This window comes from Ranitomeya imitator, chromosome 1 (assembly GCF_032444005.1).
Source record: "Ranitomeya imitator isolate aRanImi1 chromosome 1, aRanImi1.pri, whole genome shotgun sequence".
NCBI classification, from domain to species: Eukaryota; Metazoa; Chordata; class Amphibia; order Anura; family Dendrobatidae; genus Ranitomeya; species Ranitomeya imitator.
Genome location: NC_091282.1, coordinates 863,981,601 through 864,008,421, shown reverse-complemented (window position 1 = coordinate 864,008,421; position 26,821 = coordinate 863,981,601). Strand labels below are relative to the sequence as shown.

At 39.7% G+C, this 26,821-nt stretch overlaps 1 protein-coding gene across 3 annotated transcripts in view; it reads right to left on the bottom strand.

The window, feature by feature from the left end:
* The window catches only part of NRG1 (neuregulin 1), a 167,953-nt gene that overhangs the window by 112,625 nt on the left and 28,507 nt on the right, over positions 1–26,821 (bottom strand). For all 3 annotated transcript variants that reach the window (XM_069742346.1, XM_069742328.1, XM_069742338.1), the window contains exon 2: positions 342–528. In XM_069742346.1, the coding sequence (XP_069598447.1) occupies positions 342–528 (187 nt within the window). The remainder of the gene's footprint in view (positions 1–341; positions 529–26,821) is intronic.

Below are 26,821 nucleotides of genomic sequence, written 5' to 3'. Positions count from 1 at the left end.
GGTGTTGCCCCCTAATAAACCCCGTAAGTCCAGTTGGGGCTTGACTCCATGGTTGTCAGAAACTAACCCCTTTAAATATTGGGCAGTCTGACCCTGCACATAATATCTTACAGCAATTTCAAGGGTTTAATGATATCTTAGCTGTTTTAAAATAACACTGTATGCTTATTAAAGTGTTGCTAAAGAATATGATTTTACCCTACTTAGATTACTTAGCACTTAGATTATCCATATCACTTTATTATCACTTTTTTTTTCTATGCCAGCACTGGGCATAACAAAACATTCCCAATGAGCTCCACTTCATTAGAAAAAAAAAAATGAATAAAATAGAAACGTACTTTTTCTTCCGTATCTTGATGTTGGCTGGTTTGGTGTCTGCTTTATTTTTCCCTCCAATTTCTTTATCTTCTTTGAACCACTTAAACTTCAGACTAGGTTGTTCTGACACAACTTCGCACTTAAGTGTCAACTTATGACCCTCGTCTACCGTTTTACTTTCTATTTCCTTAAGTTTTGGTGGTGAAGCTGTAAAACAAAATAAAACAAAAACATGTATAAATATCCCGGACAATGATGAGTTAAAATGAATACAACTATCAAAAAAAGTGTAGACCATAAATGTAAAGCAATTTTCAGAGTAAGACGTATAGTGTAATCACTCATTGGATGTAGCTATAGCCAATACTACTACTACTAGTGGTCACAATGGGTATTTTATAAACATTAGACGAATTAGAATTGATCCATTGCTTGATTATGCATATTGACCAGGTTCTCTGACCTTACTGCGTTCTCCTCTAAGACAATAAAACCTAATGTCATATTCCTAGGTAAAGGCTTCTCATTCTGAGATTTAAACAATATAACGCTGCAGCTTTAGATGCCGAGATTACAAGAAAATCAATTTGCTAAGAAAAGCACTTGCTTAGTTTAGACTTATCCTACATTCGCCTTAATTCATGACTTCAGAACGCAACAGAAAGTCACATTCAACATTTGTACAAGCAAAAAAGTCGATCTGCTATAACAGCAATAATCTTCCAAGAATAATAAGACCTTGTTGTGTTTTCCATATTCCAATGTGATACCATCTACATAGGCTTCTCCTAATAATGTGACTGATACATGCGGACTTGGATTGGCCCACAGGGGAACAGGTGAATCCCTGGTGGGCCCCTAAGCAGGAGTAAGTCATTTACCCTCAACATGATCTGTAGTTGGAACAATACATTTGATTCACTGTGTTCAGACAAATGCAGCATCTCATCATTCATCCAAAAAAAACCCAGTGTATTATTGTATAGAAGTAGAAGTAAATCTATTATAGTTGCTACTGAAATATTTGCATGTAGATGAACAGTGGGTCACCAGAGTCAGCTAATGGACACTTGCCACCCCAGTCAGGTACCGGGTCTGTGCCATACACTGTGTTATCACCAAGATGTCTTTGGTGAAATATTAATTTTCTCTTTCTTTTTTGTTTTATTAACTGTTAGGGAAAGGGAGAGGGGAACAAATAACAACCACAGATTGCTGCGATCTGCTGTTGACCCTTATTTCAGAGAGAGACAGGAGATAAAAAAGACTTGGTCAGTGGTAATAAACCTTACTAATTCAAATTGATTCACATTCTTGTAAGGAAGTGCCGCCTCAGGGAAGAGGGGGGAAGACTGTATTATACAGTTTATGTTCTTTGTGCAGCAAGCTGCATGCATAGTTACTACAAGACAGAAGGATGGATATTGATAGATATATAGATAGCTAGAGAGATTGACAGGATAAAGATAGGTAGATAGATAGATAGATAGATAGGTAGATAGATAACATATATATCAACTATCTGGCCATCTATCTGTCTGTCTATCTGTCTGTCTCTGTCTATCTATCCATCTATCTCTTTATATTCATCCTTGTATACAATGTCTCATAGTAGCTATACATATATCTTGCTATATATAATGAGAATAATGAGACAGATCATGTGAAAGTGTAAAGGATCAGACAAGATATCAGGAAGAGAATTGTGGACTTGAACAAGTCTGGCTCATCCTTGGATACAATTTCAAGATAGCTGAAGGTGCCTCATTCATCTGTACAAACAATTATATGCAAGTACAAACAAGATGGGCATGTCCAGCCATCATACCGCTTAGGAAGGAGACGGGTTCTGTGTCCTAGAGATGAACATGCTTTGGTCCAACATGTGCATATCAACATATCAACCCAAGGATAAAAGCAAAAGACCTTGTGAAGCTGGTAAGATTGTGTCAATATCCATAATGAAACCTGTACTGTATCAACAAGGGCTGAAGAGCCACTCTGCCAGGGAGAAGCCATTACTCCAAAAGAATCATAAAAAAACAGATTAATGTTTGCAAATGCACACAGCAACAAAGACCTTAATTTTTGGAGACATGTCCTGTGGTCTGGTGAAACTAAAATTTAAGTTTTTGGGCATAATGGCCATTGTTACGCTTGGAGGAAATATGGAGAAGCTTGGAAGCCTAAGAACATCATCCCAACTGTGAAACACGGGGGTGGCAGCATCATGTTGTGGGATTGTTTTGCTGCAGGAGGGACTGGTGCACTCTACAAAATAGATGGCATCATGTTAAAAGAAGGTCATGTGGTAATACTGAAGCAACATCTCAAGACATCAGCCAGGAAGTTAAAGCTTGGGCGGAAATGGGTCTTTAAAATGGACAATGACCCAAAGCATACTGCCAAAATGATAAAAAACTGGCTTAAGGATAACAAAGTCATTGTTTTGGAGCAGCCATCACAAAGCCCTGATCTCAATCCTATTGAAAATTTATGGGCAAAGCTGGAAAGGCAGGTGCGAACAAGGCGACCTACAAACATGGATCAGTTAAACTAGTTTTGTCAGGAGGAATTGGCACAAATTCCGACCAATTATTGTGAGAAGCTTGTGGAAGGATATCACAAATGCTTGACCCAAGTTATTCAGTTTAAGGGCAATGGTACCAAATGCTAATGAAATGTATGTAAACTTTTGACTTTGCAGTAAGTAATAAAAATGCGTTAAAACAGTATTAATAATTATGGTAATCCTAACTGACCTAAAACTGGAAAGGTTTAAGATGGGTTCATATCAGAGAGAAACATGCATATGTGTCTTTTTATATTTTTATATAGTGTATAGTGGTTTCAAATATATATATATATATATATATATATATATATATATATGTACACATACAGCTTTATCTTATCCATCATATATATGTATCTAGCTATCTATCTGTTTGTTGCCATTCTTCTACGTGATATGTGATAGATAGACAGACAGAAATATAGTCCTCATTTTTCTTAGACTCTAAAGTAAATCTGCTTAGGTATGCACCAGTTTGAGAGCCAGAACTATTAGGTGGGGTGTCTGTATATACCCTGAGGAACTATTGCTACATTCTGTCTTGCAGTCAATGAAATTATTATTGACATTTTTTTCATTTTTAGAGACGCCCTAATAACTGAAAGTAGTTATTGATGCTATTAGTTATGTCAAGAAAAGCACAAAAAAGATATATAATCTTCAAACATTAAAATCATGTAGTGACAAGTGTTTTGCCTGTGGAATATATACTACAGTATACAGACACACCTCTTAATCATTGAGTTCATGTTTTTCATTCAGTCCCATTGCCACAAGTTTATGAAATCAAGTCCCTCACCATGCAGTCTTCCTTTATTTGTGAAAGAATGGGTCATTCTGAAGAGATATCTCATTCGACTTTGGTCCTGTAATAGGATCCCAGCATTGCAACAAGTCAGTTCAAGAAATTTGTTCCCTCCTAAATATTACATGATCAACTGGGAGTGTTAAAAATGAAAAGTAGAAGAATTTTGGAAACGCAACACCTTGCTAACATTGCTGACTTAAAACCTCCGCTGCCATTTACATCAGCTAAGAAAAACGGCAATGGGAGCTTCACAGTATTGGGTTCAATGGCTGATCAGTTGCCTTCAAGCCTTATATCACCAAGCACAATGCCAAGCATTTTCTGGACTTATGTGAATCACACTGCCTATATCTGACAGTATTATGGATGAGTTTTGAGCCAAGACATTTTTTGCCTAACAGCATTGTGCTAACGGTAAACTTTGTTGAAGAGGGATAGTGCTGTCTAGTTGTTTTCTGGGGTTGGCCTTCCTTCCTTAGTTTCAGTAATGGAATTTGTTAATGCATCTGCATTCCCAGATTTCAAGACTTTGGACAATTATAAAGAGAGAGCGTTTTGAAGACCCATAGCATGACTGTGCTCCAGAACAAAACACAAGGTTTAAAAAAAACAGAGTTTGGTGGGTTTGATATGGAATAACTTGATTGGTACACACAGAGGTATTAGTGCAGGAAGTAGTAGGAAACTATTCTTTCTAGGGAGAAACTTGTCAATGATAGTGAGTGGGAAAAGGAAAGCCAAAGGAAACCTTGCTCCCTGAACCCAAGTCATAATTGTTATTATTTCTCTAAACACTGTGTTGTATTCTATTATCTCTCCTAGAACGCTCTGAATAAATTGGCATCTGGGAATTACCATTCCATTTGTTAAAGGGATGCGTGGCAGTGTCAGCATAGTTTCAGGTAGCACCCTGAGGGAAGGACACCCCCTAACTAGTAAACCCAAACTCCCAATTCATTCACATGTTTCTAGAAGGATTAATAGCGTAATGACACAATGCAGATTTTATTTTGCAAGCAATAAAAATTAATAGAATAATGTGGTGCAGTGAGCTCACAGGTCCTCTTTAAACATAGCTGATTTTAATTGTTGGACCAGTCCCTAAATCGTGCTGCTCTACTTTATGATGACAAATATTCCTAACTATCTGAAATATTCAAGGTTTTTTAGGTACTGTTGCTACTGCTGCAAAGTATTCATCTTAAAAGACACACACTATATTTTAATATGGCACATACTCCAGCAGAGTATTCCACTAGAATATTTTATTATCAGGTATAGCCCAGTCTAATCCAGGAAATATTACATCATAGAGCATTTGGTGTACGCAAGATGAAACTGATATTTACTCAAAGTAATATACTCTGATATCATATTGTACTTCCACCTTGACTTGAAAGATACAAGGTGTGGCTAACTACCTGTCTTTTCTGGCAGCTCAGAGTGGTCATGGACCAAGCCTGTCAGCGATTTTCCTGCTTCCATTGACATCACATCGACAGAGCAGCTTTTTCTCTTCCACTCTGCCCTGTCACTTGCGTGTCACTACTGATGTCATGCTGATTTCAGCAGCCATTAGGTAGCGGGGAGTCAGCTGTCAATCCACATGACATTGACAACGATGCCTTGTGGACAGAGCAGACCAGAATAGAAAAAGTTCCTCTGTTGACATGAGGTCAAAGGTCAGAGATCATCGCCGGGCAGAACAGGCAGTTTTTTAGCAACTACCTGCAGGTAAGTTCTTAGCCCCATGCGAAACAATGACCACAGTCTGGGATAGCCCCTGTAACAACCTGCATTATCCTGAAATATTTCCATAACATTTGCAACATGGGAGACTACCTGAATCATGGACCTATAATTCAACCAGAAAATTGCCTCATGTTTAGCAGCACTCCTTGTGGTTACACATGGTATTACAAGTAAAGAACATTAGGTATTCAATATGAAATATGTCCATTACCTGACTTACACTAATGACAAGGAGATCTAGTGGTAAATGACATATATAAGCATGCTTTAAAATTGATTTTAAGCATGTCTGGAGGAATACAGGCATAAAAAGGCTTCTTACAGAACATAAAGATTAAAGGAATTTCTAGCAGTACATAATGGCAGTATTGTATATTCAATGCTAGTGCTTACCTACAAATACAGTTATCATTGTAAAAGATTTTCAGGCACCGAGCATATAATATTAAAAGGCATATTCTATCAGACAAATGCAAAAGACTTGACAGTCGCAAGGGTAACATTAAGTATGTTAAGTTTTTCATCAAAAATTCTCTTAGCAGCTGTCTGTTTCTTTTGATTACGTCTGTACTTTTTTCTACTGTGCAACAGTTGAAGGCAAAGCAGGACTTGTTTCCATGCTATGCTGCAGGCAGTGAAAAGTTATCTTCAGTCCTCCTAGTTTGGGTGACATAATTAAAACAGAAAGTGATGATATCAACCGACCTTTACAACACCAGCTACGTTAGATAAGTGTGCAAAAGTAGCAAAAATATCTCACATAAATATTTGGGAAAATTATGATTGGTACCATTTATTATTATTGTGGCTTGACTAAAGATTGACTTCTCTACTTCATTTTGTGTTTTAATATTAACATGTTTTAAGTAGAGATGAGTGAACCCGAAGTGTAAAGTTTGGGGTTCATACAGTCTGAACTTGGACTTCTCCAGTAAGTCTGTTTTAATGTTCGAAATTTGGATGCTGAGAGAGAGAGTACCCTGCTTCCTTTGGTAGCCCCCTAGCTTTTACTACAACCATTTTACAGCACCAAAGATCTGGTATCCATTGAATTCTCTGCGGTTCGGGTTCAACCTCGACTAGAGTCCTGGTACCAGAACCAAACTTTGGTTCCGGCCTCCAACTCAAAAATATTGCCAGAATCCATCCCTTCCTCAGCCCTCAATCTACTAAAACTCTTGTGCATGCCCTCATCATCTCCCACCTCGATTACTGCAACACCCTCCTCTTTGGCCTCCCCGTTAACTCTCTTGCACCACTCCAGTGTGTCCTCAGCTCTGCTGCCGGCTAATCCACCTCTCTCCTCACTAACCCTCGGTTTCTCCCCTCTGCAAATCTCTCCACTGGCTTCCAATTCCCCAACGAATCCAGTTCAAACTACTAACACTGATCTACAAAGCCATCCACAACCTGTCCCCTCCCTATATCTCTGAACTAATCTCCCAATATCTTCCCTCATGTAATCTTTGATCCTTCCAAGACCTACTCTCATCCACACTTATTCGTTCCCCACACAACCACCTCCAAGATTTCCACGCCTCAACATGACCGATTATCCACCACGCTCGGATCCTTCTGACTGAACCTGAAAACCCATCATTTCAGGAAAGCCTACTGCCTGCAATAACAATTCTGTCGCCTCACCGCCACCCGAGCTGCCACCTCACCACTACCAGAGCTGCCGCCTCTCCACCACCCGAGCTGCTGCACCTCCCACCTTCTGTCTCTTCCCCATTATCGCATAGAATGTAAGTCCGCAAGGACAGGGTCCTCTCCCCTCTGTACCAGTCTGTCATTGAAAATGTATTTACTGTAAGCGATATCTATAACTCTGAATGTAACCCCTTTCTCATGTACAACACGTACATGTAATTAATGGTGCTATATAAATAAATAATAATAATAAACTTTGGACTGAAAGTCTTTGGACAAACAAGGGCTCATCCCTTGTTTTAAGGTATTACAAAAATTATATGCTGAGAATATGCAAAATTTTGTTGAGGTATCTTCCTCTTTTTTCAGCCTTAATATGATGATTTGGTGAATAAGTCAGTTATATATTATGCCAAAGTTACAGCTATAGCTGTCACAGATACTTTTACTTAAAGGGGTTTCCATTCAGAGACAATTTCAGCTTAATCAGTTTAGGACGCTAATTAATATGAAAACAGACTATACTCATCTCTCGCAGTGGTTCTGTTCCAGCGGAGAGTAACGTGACTTGTTGTATCACATACAGGCCACAGCCAATGAGTGGCTGCTGTTTGGCTGCAACTCATCAATATTCCATCAGGGCGGATGTCAGTTCTATTGAAATATTGATTGCTGCAGTTAAACAGCAGCTGGTTAGTTGGTTTAGCCTGCATGTTATATAACAATCACATCACTCTCCGAGAACAGCGGTGCCAATAACGATGAAATTCCACTATTGGAGGTATCTTATGTTTCCATTTTAGTTGGGATCCTGAATTATTTAATCTGAATTGTCTTAGTTGACAACCTCTTTAAAAGTAACTATTTTGGCTGACTAAAGATTACTTCAAATTGAGGATCAATGGAGAAGTTTAAGGAGGAGAGATTCATATTTTTTCTTATGCCTTCCACCATTAATCCATGTGCTCCCTGGGGCCTGCTTTAATCTCAGAATATCACCTAATGTGTTCTCCATCTCTATTCTTGCTTCTCATTTGCATAGGTTGTGTTCACACATACAAATTTTAGGTTCACATGCAACAAATTATGTTATGATGGATCCCTATTGATCAAAAAAAGGTATCAGACTATTTAAAAAAAATCAGCTTACTATTAACAATACACTACACCAAAAAAAGTTAAATAGCTGCATGCACATACAAGACAATTCAGACACAGTGAGCAATTACAAACAAGTACATACGAAAGACTTTGTAAGGAATGTAGCCCTAATTGAAAAGCTGATTTAAAAAAATGGGATATTTAAGCAAAATAGTTCAATGTTGATGTGCTGCCAGATTGTAAATTGCCTCTTTGCCACTTTTCAATATCTTCCCCCTTCCAGTTCCATAAACTGATCATTTACATTAGATGTTTGTTCGCCATACTTAAAGGGAACCTGTCACCAGGTTTGGCAGATATTAGTTACGCCCACCCCTTTCAGGGCTTATATACAGCATTCTATAATGCTTTATATAAGCCCCCGATCCGACCTGTAAGAGAAGAAAAATACCTTTAATTATACTCACCTGTAGGGCGGTCCGGTCCGATGGGTGTCGCTCGTCTTGGTCCGGCGCCTCCCATCTTCTTGCGATGCCGTCCTCCTGCTTGCTTCATGTGGATGACGCGTCCCTGCATAATCCACCCAGGCTCCCTAGAATCGTGCTCCCGCGCAGTCATACATCTCTTTCCTGTTGAGGCTAGAGCAAAGTCCTGCAGTGCGCATTCGCTGGGCTTCTCTGATCTTTCCCAGGCCCTGCGCACTGCAGTACTTTGCTCTGACCTCAACAGGGCAGGAGCAAGATTCCAGGGAGCCTGTGTGGATGATGCAGGGATGCATCATCCACATGAAGCAAGCAGGAGGATGAGGATCGTAAGAAGATGTGAGGTACCGGACCAAGAAGAGCGACACCCATCGGATCGGACCACCCCCAGGTGAGTATAATAAAAGTTATTTTTCTTCTCTTACAGGATGGATCGGGGGTTTATATACAGTATTATAGAACGCTGTATATAAGCCCTGAGAGGGGGCGGCCATAACTTCTATGGGTCAAACCTGGTGACAGGTTCCCTTTAAACCTGATTTTTGTGCATGTCTGAAAAATTTTGCTGCGAGTGGTCACAAAGGTCCATTGGCTTCACTTAAGTAAATGGCTCTGTCAGGGAACAATTGCAATCCTGTTTTTTGGGGATTCCAACAGAAACCCTCACCTAGAGCTCTATAAAGAGCACTGTAATAATGTGAATCTTGGCTTAGTAGTATGGTATACTGAAACTTTATCTTCCACATTCTTGGTCACTTTTTTCCTGAGAAATCCCCCATGGTATCTCAGATACAACATGCACTAAAATGTCCTGTTTATTAATCATCAAGCAAGAAAATGGTTTAAAATGTATTGTATGTACTATTACCAGCTCAGAGGGTAAATAAGAAAGTAATGGGTTATTGGCTTCTTGTGTGTTTTCTTTATTAAGATCAGTGTACTAAATCAATTAAAATGATCTTCCTGGATGCTTGCCCTAGATAAAAGGGTAAGCATTTAGAGGTATTGATTCTCTGCTTGTATTAAATGGAGCCATAGATGATATATTACAAGAGCTCAGCTACTTTTCTTTTGATGTCCTACTATTACAATGACTATGTAAGCTAGTGTTCCCCAAGTTCGGTCCTCAAGAGCCACCAACGGGTCATGTTTTCAGGATTTCCTTAGTAATGCCCAGGTGAGAACTCCATAATCTAGACAGGCAACAATTCTATCACCTGGGCCATACTAAGGAAATCCTAAAAACATGACCTGTTGGTGGCTCTTGAGGACTGGAGTTGGGGAACACTGATGTAAGCTAAGATGACAAATTTAAAGTACTTCTGTATATTCTAAAACCTGTAAGCCACATGAGGCCTTGAAGAATCTTCTTAAACTTTCCAGGTCAGTGCAATTCTGAAGGTATCCTATACTAGCCCTACATCTCTTGCAGAAGATAAATATGTAGTGGCACAATGACACCGTCTTCTCTGATGTGATTTGGAGGGTGAAATCTGTATAATACATTACATGTGATATTGTTTTAGAAAACTACATTTACAGCTGAAATTTCTGATCAAAATCTTTTAGTTCTACCCACTTTTAGCCTTAGATAGTATGGATACAAGTAAGAAATTTGTTACCAGTCTTCTTTTTATTGTAGGGTAATATGTATCATGCCTAGTCTAAGCTGCATCAGTTTATATGTGTGTGGGGGGAGTGGGACAGATTAATATAGAGACTGCAAAGACACCAAATTGCACCTGGAATTTGGTGTCTGAGTGACCCTAAGTCTCGTACCACAGAACCATGGTGGATTGGAAGTCCTGTTACAGTTTCTGCATTCAAGCCTAACATTCTAATACAGGTTCCTGTCAGGTGTTACCTTCTGCACATGCTCAAATGCACCTAACCTGTACTAACATTCTAATACAGGTTCCTGTCAGTGTAATCTACTGCACATGCTCACAGTCACCTAACCTGTACTAACATTCAAATACAGGTTCCTGTTGGTGTAACCTACTGCACATGCTCACAGGCACCTAACCTGTACTAACATTCAAATACAGGTCTCTGTTGGTGTAACTTACTGCACATGCTCACAGTCACCTAACCTGTACTAATATTCAAATACAGGTCCCTGTTGGTGTAACCTACTGCACATGCTCACAGGCACCTAACCTTTACTAACATTCTAATGCAAGTTCCTGTCAGTGCAACCTGCACATGCTCACAGGAACTTAACCTGTACTAACATTCTAATTCAGGTTCCAGTCAGTGTAATCTACTGCACATGCTCACAGGCACCTACACATATGTATTTAGGAATATGTGCATGGTGACATTTCTTTAATTTTTCTATCTTAGAGAAACTCTTTAAGTTATGCTGCTGCCAAACTGAACATATAAGCTGAATTGTATCCATCAACTGGGCCTCATTTATCATAATGGTCTAATAGAATATATTTCTTTCCTGCCTTCACTGACCAATCAGAGCTCAGTTTACATTTGTTTACCTCATCTGACAAATTGAAAGCTGCATTGAGATTGGTTGCTACTTGCAATAAAGAGATTTTTAGTGTCAGAGTTTTTTCCTAAATGTTAGAGCACATTAAATTGCTTTTACCCCAATATGTTACAGAACCCTTAAAAATGAATGCAAATACGATGAAACAACCATGATATAGACCACATAGAGAAAATCATTGAACATCCTCAGATAAAAGGTACACCAATAAAATTAAAATCATACTGAAACACTTCTAAAAAGCAATATTGTAAAGCAACCAATAGCAATGAAAAGAGTGTTTATCTACTGAAAGAAAGAATGAATGATTAATATTTTGCCTTTGCAGTGATGATTAAGTATCGTTCTGTTCTCACATCAACACATTGCTTCATATTAACTTCTCATTTATCAGTAAATACTTTATTGTCATCGACCTATTTTCCATTTGTAAATTCTTTTTGCTGAATATTCATCCACATCAGAATGCTACATTTGAGTCATAATGCTAAACTAATGAATTTCATGTTTTGTAGCTATCCCACATTCACTTTTTTGTGTCAAATACATAGAATTACAACTTGATACATTGCCAAAGTGATGCAGTCTATAGAATAAAGTGCGATGTTGAGGGACGGAGCTTTCATCCACAAAGTGGCACTGTTGCTCTACGGTGTGAGTCTTAGACAGACTAGTGGGAATAATAAAAGATCATGGTGTAATTACACCCCACATTGAATGGGATATATAGTACTATAATTTAGGCTGGTGAACACTAGTCATGTTATATTAGTGACATTTGTCTGCATGTTTCCCAATCAATTAGTCTTAATATTCACACTCTAATCATCTTTATTTAAGGCATTAGTGGGAAAAGAGAGAAGTCTTTTATAACCCCCAATTCATGAAACCAATATCACCCAAATTTGGCCATACAGTAAATTTTTTTCAACTTAGTTATGCAAAACTTGGTGGCTTTTGGCATTTTTTTCATCAGTCCCCGTCAGCTCCGCCAACCGTTAGAAGTTTTGGCCAAGTTTCACTGATCATGTATGCGACAAATTCATCATAAATCTCTCCGAACAAGTGTTGCAAATTATGGCACAAATGAACTCCAGTACCGGACAGAGGCATATTTTTGACGGTGACACACAACAGCTATAAGATGCCCCAAATTTATTAAAAGTAGATGAATTAGGTGCACTTAACTCTAGTGAGCACTTCATATAAAATGCCAGACTTGACGAATAATAGGGGGCATAGTATTTAAATGCCATAAATTGTAACACAAGTTTCTTGATTTAGCCAAGATCTGGTTTGCGACACTTCATAAAGTCCTCAGACATGTTTCTTAAAACGAAAAATTTTTGGAAGTAAACCAGAGATAATGTAGGATGGGACAGTATGCAACAACTGCAGCATTACCTCTCTCGCAAACTCTCCGCCATACACATGCGTGTCTTCTGAACGAAGAGAGCTGAGTAAGCAACTGCCAGAACATCAATTGAACATGTCCGTTTATTCTACCCTCCCTCCCAATAATATCTGTCAGTCGGCCGTCAGAAGGCCCCTATAATTATGGGCAGCTAGTTTAAACAACTTTTTACTAATGTGTATGGAAGCCATAACTAACAATTAGTGATTAGTAATGTGGCACTGTCACGTGATTTTCAAATAGGTTTCTTGCTGTCATATGGAGAGCAAAATACATATAAATATGCATTTATTCCAGTAAAAAAGGAAATTATTAAAAAAATACCCATGGAATATGTAAGAATCCTCCTGTTTGTTCCTGGTAAACAGAGAAAACATAAACTACAGATGTGTTTTATTATTATGTTTTATAGCTTTTTACTGTTCAAAGTGCACGCTTATTAGGTTTGTGATGGTTGCTTTCCTCAATTATACTGAGCTTGATGTTTAAGAAATGCCTATTAAAAAAGGCTTTAATCAATGTTGGAAATACTCCTGATATGTACAGCTTGAAAGAACATGAAAAAGACTACCCTATGTATAGTGGACACTAGTAGCCAATGATCTACTGGTTCCTTTCACTGACAGTACAGAGGTAAAGAAATCAAATTACTCCCACATGGATTCAGAGAAAACTGAAAAACCCTGCGGTGAGACAAGGAAAATGTTGTGAAAGACCATATGGGACCAATGATTGAGGAATACCCATACATGTGGCATAATTCAACAAATTGTCTAACTATGCCCAAAGTAATAGAATATGATGCAATGAGTAATCATAAAAGATCCATTTCAGTGAGCTGAGCTATTGAGGTTTATGGACGGATATAAACAGTCCCTGCGTCAACAGAATATATGTTTACTTCTTATGACAAAATGGTAAAGGCAAAGTTCAGATGTCAGATTCCTGCGGCAGCTTTCGTCCTGCAGTTTATCTAAATAGATTGAACATCTGATGATACCATTACTACGACTTTTTCTTCAGTTAAAGTCTGATCCAAAAGGATCATGAATGATGAATCCTGTAAAAATAATACAAATAACCCATAATTGAACTTAAGAGTTTTAATTCTGATGAACTGATTAATCAAATCTCTGATGATCTGTTGTCCAGGATTAGAAAAGGTGTCTCTTTTTTTCCCAAAAACCTGAAAGCTTGCCCGTGGCTCGAGTCTGGTGTTTAGCAAACTCCCTGTCAAGTCAATGGTGACTCTGAGTTACATAATAATACACAATCCATGGACAAATCTGCAGTGGATGATACCACCAGTCAAGTGGATCTAAACAAATCTCGCACAATATCCTGTCATTTTTTTTTTCGTATGAAAATTTGCATGTGGTTGTGCATTCTTTATTTTGATGTACATTTTTGCAATAGGTTTCACTCTTTTCACTCTGTTATGGTGCAATACACAGCATAATGTAAAAATTACACATGAAGATATTTCTCTGGATTCTCTGCAGATTTCAGGTGAAAGCCACTGCCGTATTTGCATTGAAATTTACATCTGCACATACTGTGACACTTTCGGGAATACAGAAGAACTATTTTCCTAATTCAGTATAACTTATTAAGATCATGTTTAAACTTTTGTTGTTTAGGACATTTATGGACTCATTTGCTAACTGTAGGGCAATTGTAGGGCAAATTTTGTTACGTGAACGCCAATTAGTACAGGGAATACAGGGGAATTGTGACAGCAAGCGCTCGGCAGATTGTCATGATTTTTCAGTCTGCAGTCACATGCATAGACTTTTGATTCACGGAAAACCACTTTAATACATAGGCTAAATAACTTCCATGTACCATATCTTTTACAGTAATTATTACTGTGTGAAACATAGTTGGAGCGTGACTTGATCCCTCTGACCCCTGTGTTAGAATAATGTCAACTCTTACAAATAGAGACATCTCCTAGTTGATACACTGTAGGAAACTGTACTGGAAGGTTAGGTGCAGACAACTGCTTTCTCTCCATCTGAGAAAATCGGTACAATTATGCTAATCAGACTCTGATCAGAGATTGATCAATGTGGGATCCAGTTTTCCCAAAGGTGGAGTGAAAAAAGTTTCTCCTCATTCTCGATGCAGCCAGTCCGTGAAACTCTAACCACACTCAGATGTTATCCAAGTGTTGTCCCATATTTTTTTCATTGACCCAAACACGTGAGTGGGGGAGTGCCGTCCGATTCATGGAGGCAAACCGTGAATGCTGTGATTTTATTCCTCAGACCGGAAAAAAGCCCCATCAAATAGCGTGTGCGAGTGCTATCCGTCAAAACCATGGATAGCACTTGTCCGAGTTATACGGTCGTCAGAACCTGCCCTTACAGTGAGCAAAGGGAACACAAATAGAATAAATGTTGAACAACACTGTTGTCCACCATATAACAACTGGGGTGGAAAGTAAACATCTACTAATCTCCCTCCAGAAAGAAGTTACTGGACTATTACAAGTACAAGTTTTCTAGCATCAGAGAGTAAAGAAAGCAATTTGTGCATTTTTTCACTCATCATAACATCATTTGCGTTCTGCTCCTTCAGCAAACGTGAAATGATCACACAGCACACTTCTCGGCTGATTTGTTCTCATTCACGGGAAAGATCGACTAATCCTTTTAAACAGAAAGTTTTATTATGCTGTATGTTTCCCCAAACTAAAGAACAATATTACTTGGTTAAACTCCTGTGGTAGCATTATGTGATGCTGAGAAACTCTGTGGGAAGGACACAATCTGCCTGGGGCATACTTATGTGGTTTCTAATAAATCTATACTATTTTACATAACAATGTACCTACATGTTCAGGTACATTTCACCTTATCACTGTAGACTAGAACTTACTAGACCTCAGGAAGTCACAGTGGCTTGTCAAATCACAGGGAGGTGATTAAGGGATTTAAAACAACATCTCCAACAGGTCTTTGCATGTCAGTGGGCTTCCACTTCCATAGACTTTATCTTTCTTGATATACACTGAAGAATATACTACTACTTATAACAGATACTTATTAGTTACTCTATAGATAAATAGTTCTTTCTATCAATCTATATACAGTATGTGTCTATCTAATCTGTAGCTACCTATCTACAGTTATTACTGTCTATCTAGCTTGAAGTCTTTTGTGGTACTTGTGGATGAGGTTATTTTCTCAGATGGTAAAGCTGCCCACTTTTTTGGCAAAAAGCCTTCAGTTCCTGTAAATTCCTGGGCTGTCTAGCGTGAACTGCGTGCTTGACATCTCCCCAGAGTGGTTCAATGATATTGAAGTCAAGAGACTGAGATGGCCATTCCAGAGCATTCACATTGTTCTGCTGTAGCCAATGACAGGTTGACTTGGCCTTGTGTTTTGGATCGTTGTCATGTTGGAACGTCCAAGTACATCCCATGCACAGCTTCCGGGCTGATGAGTGCAAATTTGCCTTCAGTATTTGCTGATAACGTGCTGCATTCATGTTTCCTTCAACTTTGACCAAGTTCCTTGTGCCTTTGTAGCTCACACATCCCCAAAACATCAGTGATCCACCTTCATGCTTTATAGTAGGAATGGTGTTCGTTTCATCACAGGCCTTAATTCTCTGTCTCCAAACGTAACGTTAATGGTTGTGTCCAAAAGTTCAATTTTGGTCTCGTCACTCCAAATTCCCTTGTTCCAGAAGTTTTGAGGCTTGTCTCTGTGCTGTTTTGCGTATTGTAGATAGATAGATAGATAGATAGATAGATAGATAGATAGATATAGATATACACTGCTCAAAAAAATAAAAGGAACACTAAAATGCCACATCCTAGATATCACTGAATGAAATATTTTAGTTGTAAATCTTTATTCATTATATAGTGGAATGTGTTGAGAACAATAAAACCTAAAAATTATCAGCATAAATCACAATTAATTAGACCATGAAGGTCTGGAGTTGGAATGATACTCAAAATCAAAGTGGAAAATGAAGTTACAGGCTGATCCAACTTCAGTGGAAATGCCTCAAGACAAGGAAATAATGCTCAGTAGTGTGTATGGCTTCCATGTGCCTGTAAGACCTCCCTACAATGCTTGGACATGCTCCTGATGAGGCAGTGGATGGTGTTCTGAGGGATCTCCTCCCAGACCTGGACTAAAGCATCTGCCAACTCCTGGACAGTCTGTGGTGCAACGTGATGTTGGTGGATGGTGCGAGACATGATGTTCTAGATATGTTCAATCGGATTCAGGTCTGGGAACAGGCAGGCCACTCCATAGCTTCAATGCCTTCATCTTGCAGGAGTTGCTAACACACTCCAGGAACATGAGGTCTGGCATTGTCCTGCATTAGGAGGAACCCAGGGCCAACCGCACCAGGATATGGTCTCAAAAGGGGTCTGAGGATTTCATCTCGGTACCTAATGGCTGTCAGGCTACCTCTGGTGAGTACATGGAGGGCTGTGAGGCCCTTCAAAGAAATGCCACCCAACACCAATACTGACCCACTGCCAAACCGGTCATGCTGAAGAATGTTGCAGGCAGAATGCGCTCCACAGTGTCTCCGGACTCTGTCACGTCTGTTACATATGCTCAGTGTGAACCTGCTTTCATCTGTGAAGAGCACAGGGCACCAGTGGCGAATCTGCCAATCCTGGTGTTATGTGGCAAATGCCAATCGTCCTACACAGTGTTGGGATGTGAGCACAACCCCGATCGGTGGATGTCGGGCACTCAGACCATCCTCATGGAGTTGGTTTCTAACTGTTTGTGCAGACACATGCTCATTTGTGGCCTGCTGGAGGTCATTTTGCCAGTTCCTGGCAGTGCTCCTCCTGTTCCTCCTTGCACAAAGACTGAGGTAGCGGTCCTGCTGCTGGGTTGTTGCCCTCCTATGGCCCCCTCCACATCTCCTGGTGTACTGGCCTGTCTCCTGGTAGAGCCTCCAGCCTCTGGACACTAGGCTGACAAACACAGCAAACCTTCTTGCCACAGCTCGCATTGATATGCCATCCTGAATGAGCTGCACTACCTGAGCCACTTGTGTGGGTTGTAGAGTCTGTCTCATGCTACCACGAGTGTGAAAGCACAACCAACTTTCAAAAGTGACCAAAACATAAGCCAGAAAGCATTGATACTGAGATGTGGTCTGTGGCCCCCACCAGCAGAACCACTCCTTTATTAAGTGTGATAATTGCCAATAATTTCCATCTGTTGTCTATTCCATTTTCACAACAGTATGTGAAATTAATTATCAAACAGTGAGATTTTGTAATCTCAAAAAAGTGAAATAAAAAATAAAACACCATAAAAAGTGCTACCATACTCTATACAGTATTAGCCAAAGGAATTCTATTATAACAGTACATTGACTAATATTAAAGAGTTTGTCCACCACTTTTACAATGGTGACCTATCCTTGTATAGGTCATTAATGTCTGATTGGCTGGGGACCGACACCCGGCACCCCCGCCAATAAGCTGTTTTTAGTGGCAGAGCGGCAGGCCGAAAGTACTCACTTGCCAAGCTGCTTCGTCTTCTGGTAGTGGCTCAGGCTGGGTACTACACATTCGCCTTCTCTTCAAATCAATAGGAGGTGGATGTGTAGTGCCCTGCAGCAGCCACTATCAGAAGACAGCCAGCTATGCAACTGATTACTTACAGCTGGCAGCTGATGACACAGATAGCAGCTGATTGCTGGGCTAGCTGGGTATTGGACCGCGGACAATCAGACATTGATGACCTATCCTAAGGATAGGACATCAATGTAAAAGTAGTGGACAACCTCTTTAACCCCTTTCTGCCATTAGACGTACTATTGCGTCCATGTGGGGTGGGCTTTACTTCCCAAGGACGCAATAGTACGTCATATGCGATCGGCAGCGCTCACGGGGGGAGCGCCGCCGATCGCGGCCGGGTGTCAGCTGTTTATCGCAGCTGACATCCGGCACTATGTGCCAGGAGCGGTCACGGACCGCCCCCGGCACATTAACCCCCGGCACACCGCGATCAAAGATGATCGCGATGTGCCGGCGGTACAGGGAAGCACCGCGCAGGGAGGGGGCTCCCTGCGGGCTTCCCTGAGCCCCCCGCAGCAACGCGATGTGATCGCGTTGCTGCGAGGGTCTCACCTCCCTCCCCTGCTCCCTCCAGCCCCGGATCCAAGATGGCCGCGGATCCGGGTCCTGCAGGGAGGGAGGTGGCTTCACAGAGCCTGCTCAGAGCAGGCACTGTGAAGCAGCCTGCACTCCTATCAGATCAGTGATCTGACAGAGTGCTGTGCAAACTGTCAGATCACTGATCTGTGATGACTCCCCTGGGACAAAGTAAAAAAGTAAAAAAAAAAATTTCAAATGTGTAAAAAAAAAATAAAAAAAAATATTCCAAAATAATGAAAAAAAAAATAAAAATATTATTCCCATAAATACATTTCTTTATCTAAATAAAAAAAACAAAACAATAAAAGTACACATATTTAGTATCGCCGCGTCCGTAACGGCCCGACCTATAAAACTGGCCCACTAGTTAACCCCTTCAGTAAACACCGTAAGAAAAAAAAAAAAAAAACGAGGCAAAAAACAACGCTTGATAATCATACCACCGAACAAAAAGTGGAATAACACGCGATCAAAAAGACAGATATAACTAACCATGGTACCGCTGAAAACGTCATCTTGTCCCGCAAAAAACGAGCCGCCATACAGCATCATCAGCAAAAAAATAAAAAAGTTATAGTCCTGAGAATAAAGCGATGCAAAAATAATTATTTTTTCTATAAAATAGTTTTTATCGTATAAAAGCGCCAAAACATAAAAAAATGATATAAATGAGGTGTCGCTGTAATCGTACTGACCCGAAGAATAAAACTGCTTCATCAATTTTACCAAACGCGGAACGGTATAAACGCCTCCCCCAAAAGAAATTCATGAATAGCTGGTTTTTGGTCATTCTTCCTCACAAAAATCGGAATAAAAAGCGATCAAAAAATGTCACGTGCCCGAAAATGTTACCAATAAAAACATCAACTCGTCCCGCAAAAACCAAGACCTCACATGACTCTGTGGACCAGAATATAGAAAAATTATAGCTCTCAAAATGTGGTAACGCAAAAAATATTTTTTGCAATAAAAAGCGTCTTTCAGTGTGTGACGGCTGCCAATCATAAAAATCCGCTAAAAAACCCGCTATAAAAGTAAATCAAACCCCCCTTCATCACCCCCTTAGTTAGGGAAAAATTAAAAAAATGTATTTATTTCCATTTTCCCATTAGGGCTAGGGCTAGGGTTAGGGCTAGGGTTAGGGCTAGGGTTAGGGCTAGGGTTAGGGCTAGGGCTAGGGTTAGGGCTAGGGTTAGGGCTAGGGTTAGGGCTAGGGTTAGGGCTAAGGTTAGGGCTAGGGTTAGGGCTAGGGTTAGGGTTAGGGTTAGGGCTAGGGTTAGGGCTAGGGTTAGGGTTAGGGCTAGGGTTAGGGCTAGGGCTAGGGTTAGGGTTAGGGCTAGGGTTAGGGCTAGGGTTAGGGCTAGGGCTACAGTTTGGGTTGGGGCTAAAGTTACAGTTAGGGTTTAGATTACATTTACGGTTGGGAATAGGGTTGGGATTAGGGTTAGGGGTGTGTCAGGGTTAGAGGTGTGGTTAGGGTTACCATTGGGATTAGGGTTAGGGATGTGTTTGGATTAGGGTTTCAGTTATAATTGGGGGGTTTCCACTGTTTAGGCACATCAGGGGCTCTCCAAACGCGACATGGCGTCCGATCTCAATTCCAGCCAATTCTGCGTTGAAAAAGTAAAACAGTGCTTCTTCCCTTCCGAGCTCTCCCGTGTGCCCAAGCAGGGGTTTACCCCAACATATGGGGTATCAGCGTACTCAGGACAAATAGGACAACAACTTTTGGGGTCCAATTTCTCCTGCTACCCTTGGGAAAATACAAAACTCGGGGCTAAAACATATTTTTTGTGGGAAAAAAAAAGATTTTTTATTTTCACAGCTCTGCGTTATAAACTGTAGTGAAACACTTGGGGGTTCAAAGTTCTCACAACACATCTAGATTAGTTCCCTGGGGGGTCTAGTTTCCAATATGGGGTCACTTGTGGGGGGTTTCTACTGTTTAGGTACATTAGGGGTTCTGCAAACGCAATGTGACGTCTGCAGACCATTCCATCTAAGTCTGCATTCCAAATGGCGCTCCTTCCCTTCCGAGCTCTGCCATGCGCTCAAACGTTGGTTTCCCCCAACATACGGGGTATCAGCGTACTCAGGACAAATTGGACAACAACTTTTGGGGTCGAATTTCTCCTCTTACCCTCGGGAAAATACAAAACTGGGGGCTAAAAAATAATTTTGGGGGGAAAGATTTTTTTTTTTAATTTTCACGGCTCTGCGTTACAAACTGTAGTGAAACACTTGGGGGTTCAAAGCTATCACAACACATCTAGATGAGTTCCTTAGGGGGTCTAGTTTCCAAAATGGTGTCACTTGTGGGAGGTTTCTACTGTTTAGGTACATTAGGGGCTCTGCAAATGCAATGTGACACCTGCAGACCATTCCATCTAAGTCCTCATTCCAAATGGAGCTCCTTCCCTTCCGAGCCCTCCCATGCGCCCAAACAGTGGTTCCCCCCCACATATGGGGTATCAGCGCACTCAGGACAAATTGGACAACAAATTGTGGGGTCGAATTTCTCCTTTTACCCTCGGAAAAATACAAAACTGGGGGCTAAAAAATAATTTTTGTGGGAAAAAAATTTTTGTTTGATTTTTACGGCTCTCCATTATAAACTTCTGTGAAGCCCTTGGTGGGTCAAAGCGCTCAGCACACATCTAGATAAGTTCCTAAGGGGGTCTACTTTCCAAAATGGTGTCACTTGTGGGGGGTTTCTACTGTTTAGGTACATTAGGGGCTCTGCAAACGCAATGTGACACCTGCAGACCATTCCATCTAAGTCTGCATTCAAATGGCACTCCTTCCCTTCTGAGCCCTCCCATGTGCCCAAACAGTGGTTCCCCCCACATATGGTGTATCATCGCACTCAGGACAAATTGGGCAACAAATTTTGGGGTCCAATTTCTCCTGTTACCCTCAGGAAAATACAAAACTGGGGGCTAAAAAAATAATTTTTGTGGGAAAAAAATTTTGTTTTATTTTTACGGCTCTGCATTATAAACTTCTGTGAAGCACTTGGTGGGTCAAAGTGCTCACCACACCTCTAGATAAGTTCCTTAGGGGGTCTACTTTCCAAAATGGTGTCATTTGTGGGGGGTTTCAATGTTTAGGCACATCAGTGGCTCTTCAAACGCAACATGGCGTCCCATCTCAACTCCTGTCAATTTTGCTTTGAACAGTCAAACGGCGCTCCTTCCCTTCCGAGCTCTCCCATCCACCCAAACAGTGGTTTACCCCCACATATGGGGTATCCGCGTACTCAGGACAAATTGTACAACAACTTTTGGGGTCCAATTTCTTCTCTTGCCCTTGGGAAAATAAAAAATTGGGGGCGAAAAGATAATTTTTGTGAAAAAATATGATTTTTTATTTTTACGGTTCTACATTATAAACTTCTGTGAAGCACTTGGTGGGTCAAAGTGCTCACCACACCTCTAGATAAATTCCTTAGGGGGTCTACTTTCCAAAATGGTGTCACTTGTGGGGGGTTTCAATGTTTAGGCACATCAGTGGCTCTTCAAACGCAACATGATGTCCCATCTCAATTCCTGTCAATTTTGCATTGAAAAGTCAAACGGCGCTCCTTCCCTTCCGAGCTCTCCCATCCGCCCAAACAGTGGTTTACCCCCACATATGGGCTATCAGCGTACTCAGGACAAATTGTACAACAACTTTTGGGGTCCAATTTCTTCTCTTACCCTTGGGAAAATAAAAAATTGGGGGTGAAAAGATAATTTTTGTGAAAAAATATGATTTTTTATTTTTACGGTTCTACATTATAAACTTCTGTGAAGCACTTGTTGGGTCAAAGTGCTCACCACACCTCTAGATAAGTTCCTTAGGGGGTCTACTTTCCAAAATGGTGTCACTTGTGGGGGGTTTCAATGTTTAGCCACATCAGGGGCTCTCCAAACGAAACATGGCGTCCCATCTCAATTCCAGTCAATTTTGCATTGAAAAGTCAAATGGCACTCCTTCGCTTCCGAGCTCTGCCATGCGCCCAAACAGTGGTTTACCCCCACATGTGGGGTATTGGCATACTCAGGACAAATTGTACAACAATGTTTGGGGTCCATTTTCTCCTGTTACCCTTGGTAAAATAAAACAAATTGGAGCTGAATTACATTTTTTGTGAAAAAAAGTTAAATGTTCATTTTTATTTAAACATTCAAAAAATTCCTGTGAAGCACCAGAAGGGTTAATAAACTTCTTGAATATGGTTTTGAGCACCTTGAGGGGTGTAGTTTTTAGAATGGTGTCACACTTGGGTATTTTCTATCATATAGACCCCTCAAAATGACTTCAAATGAGATGTGGTCCCTAAAATAAAATGGTGTTGTAGAAATGAGAAATTGCTGGTCAACTTTTAACCCTTATAACTCCCTAACAAAAAAAAATTTTGGTTCCAAAATTGTGCTGATGTAAAGTAGACATGTGGGAAATGTTACTTATTAAGTATTTTGTGTGACATATCTCTGTGATTTAATTGCATAAAAATTCAAAGTTGGAAAATTGCGAAATTTTCATAATTTTCGCCAAATTTCCGTTTTTTTCACAAATAAACGCAGGTACTATCAAATAATTTTTACCATTGTCATGAAGAACAATATGTCACGAGAAAACAATGTCAGAATCACCAGGATCCATTGAAGCGTTCCAGAGTTATAACCTCATAAAGGGACAGTGGTCAGAATTGTAAAAATTGGCCCGGTCATTAACGTGCAAACCACCCTTGGGGGTAAAGGGGTTAAGACTAATATTATGCCAACTTTTACTCATCTACTTTGAATCTGTAGAGACAATTTTCTCTAAAAGGACAACACCCATGGACTTACTAATATTTGGGCATCTGATATCTTTGTAGGCTTTAAAAATAATGAAAAAAAACATTTGCGGTCAGTAAAAAAATATTTTGAGTTTATTGCAATGTATTACTGGGGCTCAAAAGACTATGTAATCTACTACAGCATGACTGATCTTATTTGGGAATTCAGCTTTGCCAATACAAGTCCTTTGAACCTTTGCTCCGACCTCATATCATTTTGAAACATAATTCTGATTAAGCTTAGTTCTATTTACTACAGTGAAAAAAAATTCTAAAAGTTAACATAAAATAGTGATGAGGAAATCAGAATATGTTTTGGAGAATGACGTTTTATTCTAGATGCTCCATTGACAAAATGGAAGATGTTTTTAAAAAGACAGCACATAAGCCTGGATGAAATTCTCAGTGTGTCTTGCTTTCTCACAAGTCTTCTGTTGACAGCAAGTGTATCCAGAATCTGTGCCATCCAGCTGCTCAGAAATTTCACAGCATCCCTCCCTAAGGACGATTGATCTTAAAGTCTCCTGAATGCCTACGAAGCTACGAAGTGAAATGGCTAAAAACCCAGATCATGTTTCTCTCCACTAACATTTCCTTTTCTAACTAATTCTATGATGTCATGATGTAACGAGATTACTAACAATAATCAGACTTTGTAGGGATCTGTGTCATTAGCCATTACCTGCATATTCTGAAATTGTCAATATTCACACGAGATATATCCCCGGGTCTAACTACTGGCGATCCACAGGATGTTGGTACATAAAAGGCCTTTGTGCGGCCTGTAGCCCCCTGGAGAATTCAATAGCTTTTAGTGTATCCTAGTGTATACCGAAAAAAAAACACATAAAAAAGATTTACTGCATTAAATGCTCTTATATGGGTGACACAAAAGTGACTGAAAAGGCCAGTCAGTTCCCCTCCTCCTAAAATCTAAAAATCTAAATAAAATATTCAAAGTGTACAACTGTATCTAATGCAAGTTAGTAACATGTACACATATTTCTAAAAGTAGCTGAATTCAAATATATCTATCTATCTATCTATCTATCTATCTATCCCATATCGATCGATCTATCTATCTATCTATCTATCTCTCTATAGATCTATCTTTCTATAGATTTATCTATCTATCCCATATCTATCTATCTATCTATCTATCTATCTATCTATCTCTCTATAGATCTATCTTTCTATAGATCTATCTATCTATCCCATATCTATCTATCTATCTATCTATCTATCTATCTATAGATCTATCTTTCTATAGATCTATCTATCTATCTATCTATCTATCTATCTATCTTTCTATAGATCTATCTATCTATCCCATATCTAGTTATCTATCTATCTGGATTATCTCAATGAGAATAACTGTTTAACTCCATATCAGCATGGGTTTATGAGAAATCGCTCCTGTCAAACCAATCTAATCAGTTTTTATGAAGAGGTAAGCTATAGGCTGGACCACGGTGAGTCATTGGACGTGGTATATCTCGATTTTTCCAAAGCGTTTGATACCGTGCCGCACAAGAGGTTGGTACACAAAATGAGAATGCTTGGTCTGGGGGAAAATGTGTGTAAATGGCTTAGTAACTGGCTTAGTGATAGAAAGCAGAGGGTGGTTATAAATGGTATAGTCTCTAACTGGGTCGCTGTGACCAGTGGGGTACCGCAGGGGTCGGTATTGGGACCTGTTCTCTTCCACATATTCATTAATGATCTGGTAGAAGGTTTACAGAGTAAAATATCGATATTTGCAGATGATACAAAACTATGTAAAGCAGTTAATACAAGAGAAGATAGTATTCTGCTACAGATGGATCTGGATAAGTTGGAAACTTGGGCTGAAAGGTGGCAGATGAGGTTTAACAATGATAAATGTAAGGTTATACACATGGGAAGAAGGAATCAATATCACCATTACACACTGAACGGGAAACCACTGGGTAAATCTGACAGGGAGAAGGACTTGGGGATCCTAGTTAATGATAAACTTACCTGGAGCAGCCAGTGCCAGGCAGCAGCTGCCAAGGCAAACAGGATCATGGGGTGCATTAAAAGAGGTCTGGATACACATGATGAGAGCATTATACTGCCTCTGTACAAATCCCTAGTTAGACCGCACATGGAGTACTGTGTCCAGTTTTGGGCACCGGTGCTCAGGAAGGATATAATGGAACTAGAGAGAGTTCAAAGGAGGGCAACAAAATTAATAAAAAGGGATGGGAGAACTACAATACCCAGATAGATTAGCGAAATTAGGATTATTTAGTCTAGAAAAAAGACGACTGAGGGGCGATCTAATAACCATGTATAAGTATATAAGGGGACAATACAAATATCTCGCTGAGGATCTGTTTATACCAAGGAAGGTGACGGGCACAAGGGGGCATTCTTTGCGTCTGGAGGAGAGAAGGTTTTTCCACCAACATAGAAGAGGATTCTTTACTGTTAGGGCAGTGAGAATCTGGAATTGCTTGCCTGAGGAGGTGGTGATGGCGAACTCAGTCGAGGGGTTCAAGAGAGGCCTGGATGTCTTCCTGGAGCAGAACAATATTGTATCATACAATTATTAGGTTCTGTAGAAGGACATAGATCTGGGGATTTATTATGATGTAATATAGGCTGAACTGGATGGACAAATGTCTTTTTTCGGCCTTACTAACTATGTTACTATGTTACTATGTTATGTATCTATCTATCTATCTATCTCTCTCTCTATAGATCTATCTATCTATCTCTCTATAGATCTATCTATCTATCTATCTATCTATCTATCTATCTATCTATCTATCTATCTATCTATCTATCTATCTATCCATCTATCTATCTATAGATCTATCTATCTATCTATCTATCTATCTATCTATCTATCTATCTATCTATCTATCTATCCATCTATCTCTCTATAGATCTATCTATCTATCTATCTATCTATCTATCTATCTATCTATCTATCTATCTATAGATTGATCTATCTATTTTTCTATCTATCTTTCTATCAATCTGTCTATTTATCTATCTGTCCCATATATATCTATTGTATCTACATATCTATCCCATTTCTATCTATATCTGTCAATCTATCTCTCATATCTATATCTATCTATCTATCTATCTATCTATCTATCATCTAACTATCTAATCTAGCTATCTATCTATCACTATTTGTCTGTCTTTAAATCTTGAAAAACATGGGTGTTTCTTTTTTATTAAATGAGTTATTG